Raw genomic sequence first — 16,771 nt, forward strand, 5'->3', positions numbered from 1 at the left:
AAAGTATTCACTATACAGTAATCAAAAGTATCAGTACAATAATAACATGAATACATCAGACAATGAAAGTGACAAGACACAAAGGAATATGCATAGCATTATCCCATTTATAAGACACTCAAAATCAGCCAAAATCAGCAAATCTACCTATGGAGAGAGACTTTAGAACTCTGGGTATGCTGGGGAAGGAACTGTTGACTGGGAGAGGGATTGAGGAGCCTCTGGGTGCTAGAAATGTCCCCAATCCTGACTTGGGTGGTGGTTTCATATGTACAGAGGTGTGCAAATTTATTGAGCTGAACATGAAAGATTTACACACTTTATCAAATAGGAATTACACTTCAGTTTTAAAAAACATCCAAAAGAAAATTTTATAGGAAAGCGATATTGAAGACCTTTCTCATCACCCTCTCTATTGCCTGATATTTCTAAGTAAAACTTGAGTCTTCTCTTAAGAGCTCTGATGACATCCTGCTCTTTACCATCCACATCCAACTGGAACCCTTGAGAAATGGATCTGAACACTGCTGGCCCAAGTACCACGGCCTGCTGCCTTTATCTCCTGAAAGTAGTAGGGTTGACTTCCCTCACTTCAAATGCATTTCACTCACCAACAGGGTTCACCTCAGGCTACAGGCTGCCAGCGGCCTTTGCATTTTCCAGATTGGATGGTATGGTTGGCATTATGTAGATGGAGATGTGACTCATCGTGCATCGTACTTACACTTTATGATTCAACTGACTTCAAACACAGCCTCCTTTAAGATTCAACATCTAGTTCCAATTTTCCACCTCTTTTTTTTTCTCATATGAAAGGTCCCAAAAGGTTCTTGGCTTAACACAGTGCAGATATTCACACCAAACACCAGGCTAACTGGCTTGACATTCTCAGTCATAGGAAGCTCAGCAGGACAAGGAACAAAGAGATAGGAGGTCTAGTTCTAATTTTAGGATTCAGGAACCATTTTAGTTAGTGACCCCTCATTACAATTTACAGAATTTAACTTGAATGCTCTTCTTTCTTCTTTAAACTAAGAATTCAATAAAGAAAAAAATAAATCTCAAAAGAAAATGTCTTTTCAATTAAAACATGGAAAATTTCCTCTGATCTGGCAAAGGAAACCAGACATTGCTACAAGTAATTTTAATAAGATTTTTTTTTAGTTCTGTGTTAATTTATGATTGATTTCCATGGTAACATTATGGAAAATATCCAGTAAACTAAAAAATCTACTGCATTAAATGTCATTCTACACTTCTGACATGCACTATAATAATAAGATATGTATCTTTGCTTTTGAAATGCTAACTGAATTTTTGATACATACACCAGACTTTCCCAAGGGAATATAAACTAATTATATTTAGCCAGGATTTTATTATGTTCTTTCCACTAAATTTAGTCCAGTGTCAGAATTCACAAAGCATAATATGCCTATACGGTTTTCAGCACTGGATTACCTTCACAATCACACAGAGAAATGCATACTTTGGAAAGTTTTTCTCCCACTTTTGAAATTTGCTCATTGGGTGTATAAGTCATTAACAGTCAAGTTGGAAGAGTGCTTCCATGTAGGACTGATGTCAAGCCACTGCATGTACAACAGATCACAGTGGCTGTGGCATTAGTGTGAAGCAATCACAGCAAAACTTGCCATACTTTCATTTTGCTTATATCTGCCTGAAGGTTTTCATTTTTTGATCTTGCCAGATATGATAAAAATAATTTAGCGATTATCAACTGCCAAGAGTTAATCAGTGTCTTCCAGATGAATCTCTTCCTGTTTATATTACAGATATGCTCTTGAACATATTTTTTTGCATATTCTAGAAAAGCCATAAAGACTTAAAATCCCTTGGCAAATTCATAGAATCAAAATATCATTTGCCAGTTTGGACCAACTCAAGAAATGATAAGTAGCAGTGATAAAAATATATGGTCTTGTTTATAGATGGAGGATGGAGACTGGCAAGGAACAGATAATATTTACATTAAACACCAACACCAAAATTTTTACTATTATCTTTGAACTTGACAACAAATCTGGATTAGGAATTAAATGAACCACTGTAAAAACATCATAACCACTATTTTTTTTTAAAATCTAGGTTTCTCATTCCATAAACATTATCAGAATTGCTCTTTTAAGAGGTAACTAAATGCTTTAAAAATCTAAGAACTTGTCAGAAGTATAGTTGAAGGAAGTAAACTGAGGTTCTTACTTGTTTTGACACTGAAGCGTATGACATCCTGGCAGAGTTTCAACAGCTGGTCATGTGATTCACCTGTGTCTCTCACCTCCAAATCAAGAAGCTTTTTCAGTTGTTCAGGAGGCTGCCACTCACACACCTGGAGATTCAGCAACAGCATGTAATTAATTGAGCATGGCAGAAGCCCAAGATCAGGAAGATGTTAGAAGCACCAACTTGACCCTTACAAAGCTCCCAGATAATTGGGAGATGTAGAGATTTGAGCATGTCACCCTACCTCAGCACAAAAGAGCTATGAGAATAATGCAGATACTGTTGAAACAGAAGAGAGGTCTCAGATCTTCAAAGATTTCCTGGAGGAACCTATATCCAAGTTGTGACACAAAATAAAAAGGAATTGACTCAAGCAAAAGTTACCTGTCCATTTCCCAATCTCTATCAGTGTCTCCCTTTCTCTTATTGTGTCCGCAGCATTTATAATGTTTCAAATACTGTGTTACTCACTTATTATGACCTACATAATCTTCATGAGAGTGGAGAACTTGGTCTATTCATTCACTGATTCCAAGCAAGTAACATAGAGCCTCCGAAAGAATAGGTGCTCAATACAGGGGTACTGAATAGCTAGATGAATAAGTGGAGAGATAAAGCTAAAACATGGCAGGCTTTATGAGAACTACTACTGAGCTTGACTTGGCTGAGAAACTCATTAAAATGTTCAAGATAGGTGAAGTAAATGGTCATATGTGTTTTAGACAATAACTTTACTTGCTAAGTAGAAATTCCGAATGAATTAGAAAAAGGAGGTAACTATAATAGATCAGGCAAGAGAAGATGGTTGTTTGGATAAAGGTAGGTGCTTTAGAAAAGAAGTATATGGTTTCTAGAGGTATTTCGAATGCAGAATCAATAGAACTTGGAAATGAGTAAGATGGTTAGGATGAAAATGAGGGACAAGTCAAAGAGAATTATGAGGTTTCTGTCTTAGACACAAGATCTTATGGTGGCAACGAGATAGCTGGAACATCCAAAAGGGGTGTAGCACTCAGTCTGATGCTCTTGTTAAAGATCAGGGTCAGAGATGAATGTCACAGTCCAGAGAGAATCTACAGAGAAGAGGAGAAGGCACAGGAGCACTTAAGGGATGGGCACAGGAGCTCACCTTGCAGGTGGAGGACAGGCCAGGAAGGGAGACTAGGAGAACTCGACACCACCAAAACGAAAAATGAAGAATGTTTTAAGGAGAAGATGGTGGCCACTGCCAAACACTTCTGAGATGCCAAATGAGATAAAGACTGAGAAGTGTTCATGGGATTTATCAACAGGGAGGTGTTCTTGGCAAGAGCAGTGTAACTTAGAGAGGTGCGGGTGGAGGCCAGATTGTGGTGAAGTGAGGATGTGGGAGGTGACAAAATGGAGGGAGGGAGTGTAGACAATCTTGAAAAAAAAAAGTTTGCTTGTGAAGTGGGAAGGAGAGAGACCAGGGAATAGCCAGGGAGTGAGAAGCCTGGGAGGTGGGAAGTTGGGGAAAATAGCAAGTTGTGTGAGAAGCATGAAATTAAACTGATGATGTAGCTATGACCGGAAGAGGGATAGCACAATGCCTAAGACAGCCCACGGAAATGTCTGTGGATACACTCACAGTGTGGATGAGTCTCGAATGAATTTTGATAAGGGAGAACAGCAAGTCTCAAAAGGCTACTTCTGACATGATGCCATCTGCACGACACCCATGGAAAAGACAAAAACTACAGGACAGAAAGTAGACCAGGGGTTTTCCAGGGGCAGGAGGGGCCATGAGTGGTTGGTTATGAAGGGGCACGGGGAAATTGGGAGGGAGATGAAACTGTTCTATATCTTAATTGTGGTGATGGTTGCATGACTTGTCAAAGTTCATGAAACTGCACATCAAAAGGAGTATACTTTACTGAATCTAAATTATAAATCAAATTTTTAAAAAATGACTGAGAGAGAATGCTTACTAGAGAGGGCACTAGGAGTAATCATCTCCCCAAGAGTATTGCAGGTCACCTTTTAATTGTGTCCTATTGAATCTCAGACAAAGGTCAAGTTAGTGGTATAAAATGTTTACCTCCATTCCCAGCCCCTAAATGCTTTCAATCAAACTTCATATGAATGGACATCCTGCACATCTACAATACTGTGTTCCATGTGTGCTTCCTTAATTGATAACTTAGGATGACAAGCCTCACAACTCCAATTAGTACCCTGTGTATGAGCCTTTCTTTCCAAAGAAAAATAAAAATAAAAAGCCCTTTGCTATATTCAATACATATTTCTTTTTTCCTTTATTTTTGTACAGTGAACCCAGGGCACTCTACCACTGAGTTACATTCCCAGCCATTTTTATTTTTTTTATTTTGAGATGGGGTCTCACTAAATTGCTTAGGCTGACCTCAAATTTGTGACCCTCCTGCCTCAGCTTCCTGAGTGACTTGGATTGTAGGCATGCACCCCTGCACATGGGTGCATCTTGGCCTTCTGCATTATTCTTTCCATTGTTTATGTTTCTGCTTTCTTTAATATCCCTAGAAAGAAGCATGCCCACTGGAGATTTCTCTCTACCAACCAAAATCTTACTCAGACTTTACACTCTGCATCAAAGTTCAAAGTTCCCATTTTTCTGTGAAATCCCTAAAGTCTGCCCCAAACTCACAGCGTTTATCACATTCTCACTGGGACCTCTTTTCTCTTTTTCCAATGAAAATTTATCCTTCCAATTAGATTATGAATTCTGTTCAAAGCTGGGTCTTTATCTTATGTTTCTTTGTATCCTCCAGGGCTGAATATAATGCCTCACCAGTAGCTAACACTCAGTTAATATTTAATGACTGAATAAAGGCCAATTTAAAAACATACTTGCCAGAGGAGCTGTGGGCTACAATGCAAACCAGGTCCAAAGTATTTCACAAATACAGAGAAGACCAAAAATATGCAATTATAAATATATAATTTGAATGGATAAGAAATACCATCAGCACTTTTGCCTTGAACATAACTATTCCAAGTTCACAGGTCATATAAACCTATTCTGTTGATTTTCTCAAAGGAATATGACCAAAATTTCAGAATAAATACCACCACATTCAAAATCCTTTTAATATGAGTTCTATTTCCTGCTAATATAATTGGGAGGGTCTCTCCCATATGCTCATTTGTTAGTAATCCAATTCCAACATGAAAACTGATCAGTGTCATAAAAGGTAATTTAGTGATTTTTAGACGTATATGAAGAAGTTAAAGAGTGAAGATGCTAATGCTAGATTGCCTGCAATTTAGCTCCAGCTCAGATACTCACTAGTGGGTGATATTGGGCAATATATTTGATCCCTGTATGCCTAATTTTTCCCCTCATCACTAAAATGGGACAGTAATTAGAACCTGTCTTTTAGTTTTTTAATTTTTAGTTTTTAATTGACACTTAAAGATCGTACATATTTATGGGGTCCATGTGTTATTTCAATACTTATATACATCAAATAATGTTCAAATCAGGAAAAGCATATCTATCTCCCCAAGGATTTATCATTTCTCTGTAATGGAAATATTCAAAATCCTTTCTTTTAGCTTTTGTGAAATATATGGTACATTATCTACAGTCACCCTATTGGCCAATAGAATATCAAGGAATTTATTTCTCCTCTAACTGTAAGTTAACACCCCTTGACCAGCCATTCCCCATATCTGTTTCCCCCATTCACCCCAGGCTCTGTTAACCAACATTAAGGAGTAAATGCACAAATACATATGAGGTAGTACTTAGAACAGAGCCTAGCATGGAGTAAATACTCTTGAGAGTCAATGTTATTATTAGTAGTTCTAATAACAATTTGAAACTGAATTTGAGCTTGTATTTCAAACTTAGAATAAGTAATTGGTATCAGACAGGGATCAGATTTAATAACCCAAGGTTTCTAGTCTAAGCTCAGACAAGATTCTGGGAAGGAATGTTAGATTAATAAAAAGATATTTCATAGCCTTTTCAACCTTCTGTTTGATTTTTTACTTGCAATATGAAGGATATTTACAATAAAATAGAGAGGAGTTGGGGGATGAAACTTAATGGGAGTGCTTATGAAGTATGGATGAGGCCTTCAATTCCATCCCAAGCAAAAGAAAGAAGGAGAGAGAGAGAGAGAGAGAGAGAGAGAGAGAGAGAGAGAGAGAGAGAGAGAGAGAGAGAGGTGGGAGTTGGGGAAGGAAGGAAAAATAAAATAGAGAAAACAGTATGTTTTAGAGTGTACAAATCATAGCAGCAGCAGATTATTTATAATCCATATTACTACCAAGGGCAGGAAGCTTCATCACTGTGTTTCAGAGCCTAATCTGGTTAAGCCCTGGAGTCTCAGTTGATCTCCCAACAAATGATGGCTGACAAAAGTCAATCCTCGGGGAAGGTAGACACTGGGTGGGGATCAAGGAGGGAAATGACCCAAACACTGGTATCTGGACATCATCCCTTGAGACAAAGGTCCCTGGGAAATGAAAGCCTGTATTTTTCATTTTTCTTATATAAAGCCATATAGATATGGCTTTATAAGCCATATAGATATTTTTCCCATTTCTGCCTCAGTCTCCCAAATGACTGAGATTATAGACATGCAACACTGAGCCCAGATTTTTCATACAGATAAATTATTTTTACCTTTTCATTGATATCTGTAGCTTTCAAAACCACCTCTTCCATTATTAGTTTACAGGCCTCTTCAACAAATTTTTCTCCAGCTTTTGCATTTGTTGTAGGGCCATTCAGTACAACCCCATCCACAAGAACAGCACTCTTCTTATTTGGAACCATCTCTTGCTGATCAATATCGCCTAGAAGCACAAAGACAAATTGTGTTTGAGAGGTAATCTATTTATTTCATACAGTGAAACACAGGCAGGATGAAAAAAATAATAAAAGAAAAAGAAGGAAAAAAGAAACAGGATCACTACCCCAGCTCCAAGTGGTATACCTTCTTTTACTATATGAAGGTGCCATTAGAGGTATTGAAATCAATAATTTCTTATGGTACCCAGTGGCATGACAGAGCTAAGGAAATTTCATAAAGCTTATGATTTGTGGGTAAGTAAATCTACCTTATTATCTGTGCTACTCTATGCTAGGCTGAGTTAGCACATGGAGTGAATGAACCCTGTTCAGTATAATTTCAGGTCTGATCAGGAAGAGTGCATTGTATGCAACATTTCCCATGCTGAATGGTGATGAAGTTGCAAAAGTAATGTCTTCCATAATTAGAGATTTGGTCTACAAAACTATCACACCTAAAAGAGAGTAGAATGTTTTCTGGCATTCCCAAACATATACCAATGATTGCCATCAGATCCCTTCCTTAGATACATTCCTCCTCCCTCCACAGTAGGGTGTGTGCTAAAGGGAGAGGAACTAGGCATTTGGAGAAGAGGCCTTCAAATTTTACCTGGAATCAACACCACCTTTATTTTGTAAGTAGCCCTTTGAAATATAAAGCATATTTGTTCTAACTTTCAGAATCTGGTACACTGAGTAGATAAATCATACAACTGAGGTAGCAGGCTTAGGTCTACATTTCCCTAAGCAAATTAACTCAGCATTTCTGAGTCCTCAGAGGAAACTCTGTGCAGAAGTAAAGGAAATGGCACCTGGCCAGACACAGATTGTTTTCCTCAAGGAAGCAATAATGCACTTCTGCAATGGAATACCAAACTGAATTTTATAAAGTTCCATCCTGTATTTGATGTATCTGAATTACAGAAGGAACTGAGAGGGATCATCTGGTCACCTTCAAAAAAGTAAATATTGAAATCTTCAAAGGCAAAGAGAGCTATCTGCTTTCTTCCTAAAAGACTGGCTTGCATAAGCATGTTTCTCTAAACGTAAGTACCCGTTTCCTTTAGGTATATGTAGTTCTTGGTCCGTTTCTCCGTGAACTAAATGTCAACATCTGCACAGGAAAGTGGTTCTATCTTCCTTTCGTGAAGCATGCTGTTTAGCATCAAGGAGCATGGAGGAGCTCAAGAAAGGCAAACACAGCACACATCTTTTGAACACATGCAAGGAAAGATCTTGGTAACATGGGCTCAGGTCTGTTTCAGGTACACATTGCTGTATTGTAATTTGTTCAATTTAACCATGTGTCCTCTTTTAATAAGTTATTCTTAAGGGAGAAGGAGCAATATAAACACTTTACTAATTTTTTTTATTGATTTTTTAAGAAAATAAATGACAGTGGAATGCATTACAATTCTTATCACACATATACAGCACAATTTTTCATATCTCTAGTTGTATATATGACCCTCTATGGTAGTGACAACGCTTTGTTAATGAGAGTCTTTCCCCTCCCTGAAACTCACAGCCAACTCCTGCAAAAAGAATGAGAAAAAAGCGAGTGGTAGGAGGGTGTGTGAGCTTGTCTTTAATAACGTTAGACTTTTCACATGTGCAGTTTTATAGCAGAAAGATGGGACAGAATGTGCACAGGCTCGTACAACATCGAGGGGGGTGACTAAAGGCTAAAAAGTCAACATGAGAATCTGTATCTCAAAAGAAAGGTTACTGCCTACTCAAAATAGCCCACCACAAAAATAATTCTGGCAATCTAATCCAGATCCTCAACCAATATTTATCACAAGCTCTGATTTGATCATATTCTCTTCTTTTTTTAAAATCAGTATCTGTCTCCTTCTTATAAGGTACTTTTGGTTGCAGAAATTTACAGAAACAAATTTTTACAGTGTTTTTCAGAATTGCACCTCTCAACATACCTTCCATCTTAAATCCACCTAAACATGCTGAGAGCCTATTCAAAATAAAACAAAACAAAACGAAACTCTCTAAATATATGTGTTTCAAATAATTCCATTCTTATGGAGGGCTCCAACTGTATTAGCATATACTATGCCTCAGATCATGTTTTTCCTCCAAGTTGAATGTTCTGGTAAAATTCTGCAACTTTCTAAACCCTTTCATTTTGTTATTGACAACTACAAATGTTGCCCACAAAGGCACCAGATAAAACTGTCATGGGAAGAGCCTCCAATTTGGGGAAGACCGAATTGCAGCAAAGGCTCAATCTCGCATCCTCCTACTAAAGACAAACCATCCAGAAAATTCCAGCGATGAATTTCGGTTTCACCCTTCATTTTCACTTATCTTTCACTTGAAAGGATGCATTTGACAGGGTTTAGGGGCAAATGTTGAAGCACTAGAATTGAAATTTTAGATGGAAATGCTCTGAATCCAAAGGTACTTTCCCCTCAAAAAAAAAAAATGGTGTTTTTTTTGTTTTGTTTTGTTATTTTTTTCAGGTCTTGAAAATAAAATAGGAAAGAGGGCAATTATTCTGGGAACCTTGGTTATGTCAGTAGGCAGTGCTATTATTAAGCACACAGAAAAAGGCTTTTTTAACCTCATTAGTAGGATTTCAGGCCTTTATTGCCCAGGGAATAACAGCAGCTCCAGCTCTTACCTCTCAGCCTGTCCTTGTCCCTCCCACCCCACCCCCATCTCATTTATTCTTTCTCTCTGTCTCTCCCTCTTTCTCTCTCTCACACATACACACAGAAGATAAAATAAAAACTGTCAAACACCCACTTCCAAACAGAATAGCAATGAGATTTAAACCATCAATGTCTTCACATCCGTCAATTAAAGAAATCCCTATAACTCATATGATTAGGAGAAAAATACTACGGCAAGTCTATAAAGAGGTGGGTCTGGATTATCTGTTTTCTCCATAGTTATGCTTTATTCTATTGCCAGATGTGATAATATGCCTCTGTTTCCCCTTCATTTGTCTGGTTTGGGAAATACCTCTGGAGACCCTCTAATAGGACAAACTGAGTCCTCTGAGGGTGCACATCCCGAGATTTCTTCTAGAGTTAATGGTGGTATTTTTGAAGTCTTTTAACTGGAAGAATCTTCCAGGAACTGCCTGCTTCTCCTACCACCTTGGTCCAAACCATCATCCAGTGCTGGGATCACTGCAGTTGCCTCCCAGCTAACCTCCAGCCCCCACCTGCTCTTTTCATGACTTGTGGACTGTTATTATAGCAGCCCCTATGTCCCTGTGAGGTGATATCACATGATGACTCCCCTACTCAAACAATTCACAACCTCTCATCTCCTCAAACTCAATTCCAAAATCCTCACAAAGACCTCCATGCCTCACAGTTTCCCATATCCCCATTTTCTCTTCAGCTTCTGATCTCCTCTCTTCCTAAGTCTTCTAAGCTCACCCAGCTCTTTCACCTTTGGTCTTATCACTATTACTTAATTCTATTCTTAACCATCAGTTTCTGAGGAGGCCTTCCTGGGCAATACTATATGATGCCATAACCCCCTCTCTCTACTACCTTCTTACTCTACCTTGACTCCAGAGCAGGGACCACCCTGTGACATGTGATACCTGGATGAATTAATGCATCTGTTTAAACCTCGGTCTCTCCAGAAAGGGTTAAGCTTGATGCCAACATGAGCTTTGATCTGCTGGTTTCACCATTTGTTTCTGCAGCACCCAGAACATTCCTGGTAGTTTGAAGGGGTTTGGTAACTATTTGCTAACTCTTAATCAAAAGACACTTGCTCTGGATTCCTTCAAACAACCAGTGAAAATATGCTCTGAGATGCCACTGCAGGTTATCTGAAGGCCTCTCTGATTTGCCTGCAAAGGGAGGAGCCTAGACCTAACCAAGCAGGAGACACCCTTGGTTGGGATGCAAAGACACAGAATAGAACTGATGGGCTTGAGAAGAGATGGAGTGGGGGCTGAAAGAACTTGGGAACAGTCAGGAGGTGCACCTGAGTCCATGGTCTCTGGATTAGTAAAGGAGACCACGCAGAAAAGACTCTCACTTTCCTCTCCTCTCCTCTGTCTGCTCACTCTCCTTCTGTTCTCTCTCTCTATTTTCCTTTGGGGGTCATTTGACTTCTGAAAATCAGTCCATCAACTATAGTCTCCACCCAGGAATCACACTACCCTCTGAAACTAGTCAATCCCTAAACACTCCCACTCCTGCATTTCTACCAATACCTCAAATCCATCCCTTCTAAAACTGTACATAAATCAATGTTTGCTTTGTTTGGAGGATGCACAACTCTCTCTTACTTCCCAAACATTAAATCCAGCCTCCGATATTGTTCCAAACATTTAGAAGTGGCCTTTCTCTTTGGCAAAGAATTGGATGAATGAATAGAGATGAAGCCTTAAAACAACACAGAGTGGGCACTCACTAAAGTTAGCTATCCTATAATATGAACTATCTCAAGAAATGTTAGTAACTGTAGTAGACAGTAATAATACTTATGAAGTACAGAAATCCATAAAGGAATTTGCATGTGGTGGCAAGCTATGACAGGACAAAGGGAGGTCTTCTCAGAATGTTCACATGGCCAGTACAACAAACTCTACACCAAGGGGCTGTTGAAGTGTCTTTTGTGGAAGAGGTGGATGAGGGGCCACAGTGGCCCCTGTGAAGAGAGAAGGACTCCTCCAAGTATTTGGGACACACAAGGGCTGCCAAATAGATCAGCCCCCATTGGGTGGGCACTTGTCTACACAGCTCACCTTGTCACTTTCCACTGTGGTTATCTGTGTAGAGGTTTTCTTTCTTGTTCCAGATTGTTAACTCCTACGGGCAAAATATCCACGTCTCCTGTTGTCAGAGTTCAGTAAACTGGTTTTCACCAGCTCTCTGAGGACTGACTGGCTGACAGTATAGTTGTCTTAGAGGTCATGTCATCTAACCTTCTCAGACAACCCCCAACTCCCTTCCACAACCCAGCAGTCTAGACATTAAGAGACCTAAGTTCTGCTTAGTCACTCCTAAGTTCTTTGATCCTGGGCCAACATAACTTGTCTATATCTCAGTTTCCTAATCTATACAATGAAATAAAAGTACTGCATTAGCTTCTAGAAGTTCCTGGAGGAAGACGTAAAGATTCAGTGTCCTGGATTCCTACCCCAAAAGGATTCAGTTCTAGGTGGAGCACTCTGACTTATACCAATAATACTAAAATAGACTAAATAAAGTTCAGGTGGCTTTGGGAATTGACAATTCTGGAAGGAACTTATAACCTTAGAGGTCCTTCCAAACTCTTCCCTCTTCAATTGTCTGGTTTCTCTCTCATCCTTAATGATCATGCATTCATTTCAATAAACATCTATCAATCTCCTACCATGTACCAAATAACAGATAAGGGACATAGAATGAAGCCTCCAATTGAGTAGCCCAAAGTCTCACTGGCAAATGAAGCGTTGAACAATTACAAGACATGTATATAGTGCTTTTTATGTGCCAGGCTCTGTTCTAAAAGTCTAATGGATTTGAAAAACTTAGTTGTAACAAAAATTTCAGTTAGTGACTCAGTTTTATAGGTAAGGAAACTAGGGCAGTTAGTAGTGACACTGAGGTAAACAGGGTACTGTAGTTCCGTGAAGGAGCAAGTAGGTTCTGTTTTAAGGACATCTACAACTCGCAAGACAATATTAGGGAGTAACTGGCAACAGCAAGAAGAATTACGCTCAGTTCCTGGCCTCAGTGACTAAGAGCTCAGAGGATTGAATGACTGCAGTAGAAGGTAGGAAGTGTCAATTTCCATGAGAAAGACACCAAGAAAGCATTTTAAATGTAAATAATGTAGACATTTGGGGCTAAGGCCTGAACTTATAGGAGAAGCTGAGGTGTCAGGGAGGACCTCTGAATAGCAGATTTGTCTTCTAGAATATCTGTGTTAATAAACAATAACAATTTTGAAACCTCATCACTTCTAAAACCAGTGACTCCACTGTCAGCTGGAATGGTCACAAAGCTTCTCCCAAGACTGACTTCAAATATGCATTTGTGTCATTTGTACAAGATTTTATAGTAAATGAGAAGACAAAACAAGTCTAACTTCTCTTTATCGGGACTCTAACTCAAATATGCAAAAACTTCTATTAGTTCTCGTCTCAATTTCTCATTTTTACAGTTAAAAGTACTCCAGGTTTTTTCTCAGTAGTTTGCGATAGCCCATGATACTTACTGTGAGCCAATTTGCTTTTATCTTATAAAATGCTGGTAGCACAACTCCAGGTGGGGCCTCACCAACCCTAAATAGAGTGAACTCATGGGTCCTGTCCTCTTGTTACCATGATTCTGTTAATGGGCTCCTATTAGCACCCCAGTGGATTCCAAAGCTGAAGCTTTGAACTAGGCAAATCCAGGCCCAAATTCTACATCTGCTGCTGTGAACATACCCATAATATTTAACTTCCATGAAATTCATATTTCTATTCTGGTAAATGGGGGAAATTGCTAGGCTATTACCTTGAGTCATTGAAGGGGTCAAAATGTGGTAATTCATGCAAGACACTTAGGAAAGTGCCAGAAACAGTGTAAAAGAACTCGATAAATGGTAACGACGAAGGCGACTAAGTCCATATGGATTCTATTTTGGCATGCACAGACGCAATTGGCTCAGGTAGAGGTTATAATTAACAGCCTTCAGATTTTATCAGAACATCTGCCAACAAGAGCAAAGTACCCCCATCCAAGTCTTTTTAATTGTTAAGAACAAATTAACAGTAGAAAAATAATGTTTGCTTCCCAAGGACAGAAAAGGAGAAACAATGGATCCAAAGTGAATCCCAGCAACCTGGTTGGGAGGCTAAGGAACTCTTCAGAAAATTCATGCAAAGACATTGGAGATCAATGAAGTCCTGAGGGTTGGGACCTAGAGAGCCCAGTAGATCAGACCTGGAAAGGCTGAGAAGCAAAGTCTGGGGGAAAAGTTAGGGTGGTAAAAACCTACTGTGTATCAAGCACTCAGCCTGGTGCCTGGGGATAGAGAAGTAAACCATACAGAGTTCATGTTCCCATGTAGCCAAAAGTCTAGACAAGACTGTTTAGGGAACCAAGACAAAGGAAAATCAAAGTTAAAAAAAAACAAGATACATCTCTCAGTTCAGAAGTTTTCTAAGTCAGGAGCCCCTCCTAAGCCCCTCCCTACCTCGTTTTATGGATATAGCCAGTGCAGTCAGATTCAGTGCAGTCAGTGGTGTGCCTTTTCAAAGGCATGTTTTGCATGCCTTTGAAAAGGCACACCACTTTTAAGCCATTTTGCTGAAAAATAAACATAGCAATGAGAGGTAAATCTGTGGTAAACCTACAAAGAAGAAGACTACAGGAAATAAAAATTAAGAAATAACAGTGATGCAGGGCAGTTATTTGTGATTTGTGCAATGGCAAATTAGCTTCTCTCAACCTAGCCCTGCGGCTGGGGAGGATCAGAGAGCAGCAGGCTTAGGGGCTGAACAGCTTTCAGAGTGCAACAGCAGATACAAAGTCAAAGAAGAAAATGAACAAATGATAATACAACTTTAATTATCTGGAGAGGGGGGCCTACCTGCAAAAGGGAGAAAAAGAAATGAAAAAGAAAAGAGAAAAAGAAAACCTAAACCATTCCTTGAGTCCCATTTTAGGATTGAATTCTTCTTAGCTGAAATGCACAGAAAACAGATAGGTTTTTAATTTATACTTTCGTAAAGTATTCATGGAATATCAGTTGAATTCCTACTATGTGCAAGACCTTGTGGCAAGTACTATGGGAAACTCAGATATGAATCAGACACACAGATGGTGACCTCAAAATCCAATAAGAATTAGATATGTTTGCAAATGCTTGGAATCCCACCACAGAAGAATAACGTATGATCCTTGAGGTCAGACAAAACATGCACAGAAATTTCAGAGAAGAGTATTGCTTCTAAATGTGAGAAGCAGAAAGTTCTGGGCAAAGTGGCATTTGAGATGGCTCTTCGTTCAGTCACTCACACATACTTATTTACTGACCAGGATGCACAGATCACCATGATGCATCTATGGCTGAGGAATGAACAAGAAGACAGGCCAATTTACATTCAGACAAGGTGGATGTGAGATGCAGGTAATAAAAATGCAAACAGATGGATCATTAGGATAATTGTAACTCTGATAAATGCTTTGAAGGAAATTACCTGACTTGATAAAATAAGGACAGGGAGCTATTTCAGATATGTTTAGGAAGAAGTATTTCTACAGACGAAATATTTGAATTAAGACATGAAAGAGGAGGAACAGCTATGAAAAGAAATGGAAAGGAACTAATCCACGAAGAAAGAGCAGACAATATAAATACTCAGTTAATTGATATTTTTAATAAATAAATAAATAAATAAATAAATAAATAAATAAATAAAAAGATCAGCATGGCCCAAGTGCAAGGACAAGGGGAAGGAAGGAATACAATGAGATTTGCAAAGACAGACTAGGAGCAGGCCAGGTAAGTTTGTATTTTACTATAAAAGAACAGGCAGTCATTTGAGAATTCAAGATAGAGGGCTGACATGAACTAGTTTACATTACAGAACATTACTCTGGGGGCCGTGTAGAGAAGGAACTATCAGAAGATACACGTGGAAACAGAGAAATTGCTTGGAACGCTACTGCAATTGTTCAGGCAAGAGATAATGGTGACTTTGGTCTGGAAATCAGCCATGGAGAAGTGAGTGAAGTGATACAACTGGGCAGACATTTTGGTGCTAAAACTAAAAGGACTTGGTGAGGAATTGTACATGGGGGTCAAGGAAACAAAAGAATCTAAGGTAGCTATCAGAATAGAGGCCTGAGTAATGGGTTGATGGTAAATGGTGGTGCACCCTATATTGACATAGGGCAACACCAGAAAAAGAGCAAGTTAGGCAAGGGTGGCATGTGGGAGATCAAAATTTTTGACTGATTCATAGAAACTGGTGATAACAGGGTGGAAACAAAGATCATGGCAAGGACATTCAAGACATAAAGGGACATTCGTGACATAAAAAGCAATGTCAGCCTGGCATGGTAGCGCATGCCTGTAATCCCAGAGGCTTGGGAGGCTGAAGCAGCATATCACAAGTTCAAAGCCAGCCTGAGCAACTTAGTGAGGCCTTAAGAAACTTAGCCAGACTATGTCTCAAAATAAAACATTTTGGGCCTGGGGTTATAGATCCATGGAAAAGTGCTTGAGGCACTGGGTTCCATCCTCAGCACCACATAAAAATGAATAAAGAGATTGTGTCTGTCTACAACTAAAAAAAATTTTTTTTAAATCCAAAATAAAAAATTTTAAAAAGGGCTGGGAATGTGCTCAGTGGTTAAGCACCCCTGGGTTCAATCCCTTGTACAAATAATAATAATAATAATAATAAGAAGAAGAACAACAACAACAACAACAACGGCAGAAAAGTATGTGTAGACATACATGAGTCCAGAATGCTTTAGGAGCCGAAAGAGAAGGCTTGGAGACCAATCTTACAGAGAGTGCAGAGGCCCTGGCGAGTCTGATGATCAGGCAATAGGAAGCCACTTAGAACTTCTGATGGAATGAGAAGAGTGCTTTAGAAAGATGAAGTGGGTATTGGTGTGGAGTTCAGATGGGAAATCAAGAATTGGAGGCAGAGAGATGTAATGACAATAATACAGGCCAGGGAGAGGGAGAATATGAACCAAGTAGTAAACAGGATAGAGGTTTGTATTTATTTTGCACTTTCCCCTA

General features: G+C 39.1%; 1 protein-coding gene across 2 annotated transcripts in view; it reads right to left on the bottom strand.

The window, feature by feature from the left end:
* The window catches only part of Gadl1 (glutamate decarboxylase like 1), a 163,316-nt gene that overhangs the window by 125,444 nt on the left and 21,101 nt on the right, over positions 1–16,771 (bottom strand). For both annotated transcript variants that reach the window (XM_026406172.2, XM_026406180.2), the window contains exons 2-3: positions 6,878–7,050; positions 2,224–2,350 (exon numbers count right to left, since the gene is read on the bottom strand). In XM_026406172.2, the coding sequence (XP_026261957.2) occupies positions 2,224–2,350; positions 6,878–7,050 (300 nt within the window). The remainder of the gene's footprint in view (positions 1–2,223; positions 2,351–6,877; positions 7,051–16,771) is intronic.

The sequence above is a fragment of the Urocitellus parryii genome, chromosome 3, assembly GCF_045843805.1.
Source record: "Urocitellus parryii isolate mUroPar1 chromosome 3, mUroPar1.hap1, whole genome shotgun sequence".
Classification (NCBI taxonomy): Eukaryota; Metazoa; Chordata; class Mammalia; order Rodentia; family Sciuridae; genus Urocitellus; species Urocitellus parryii.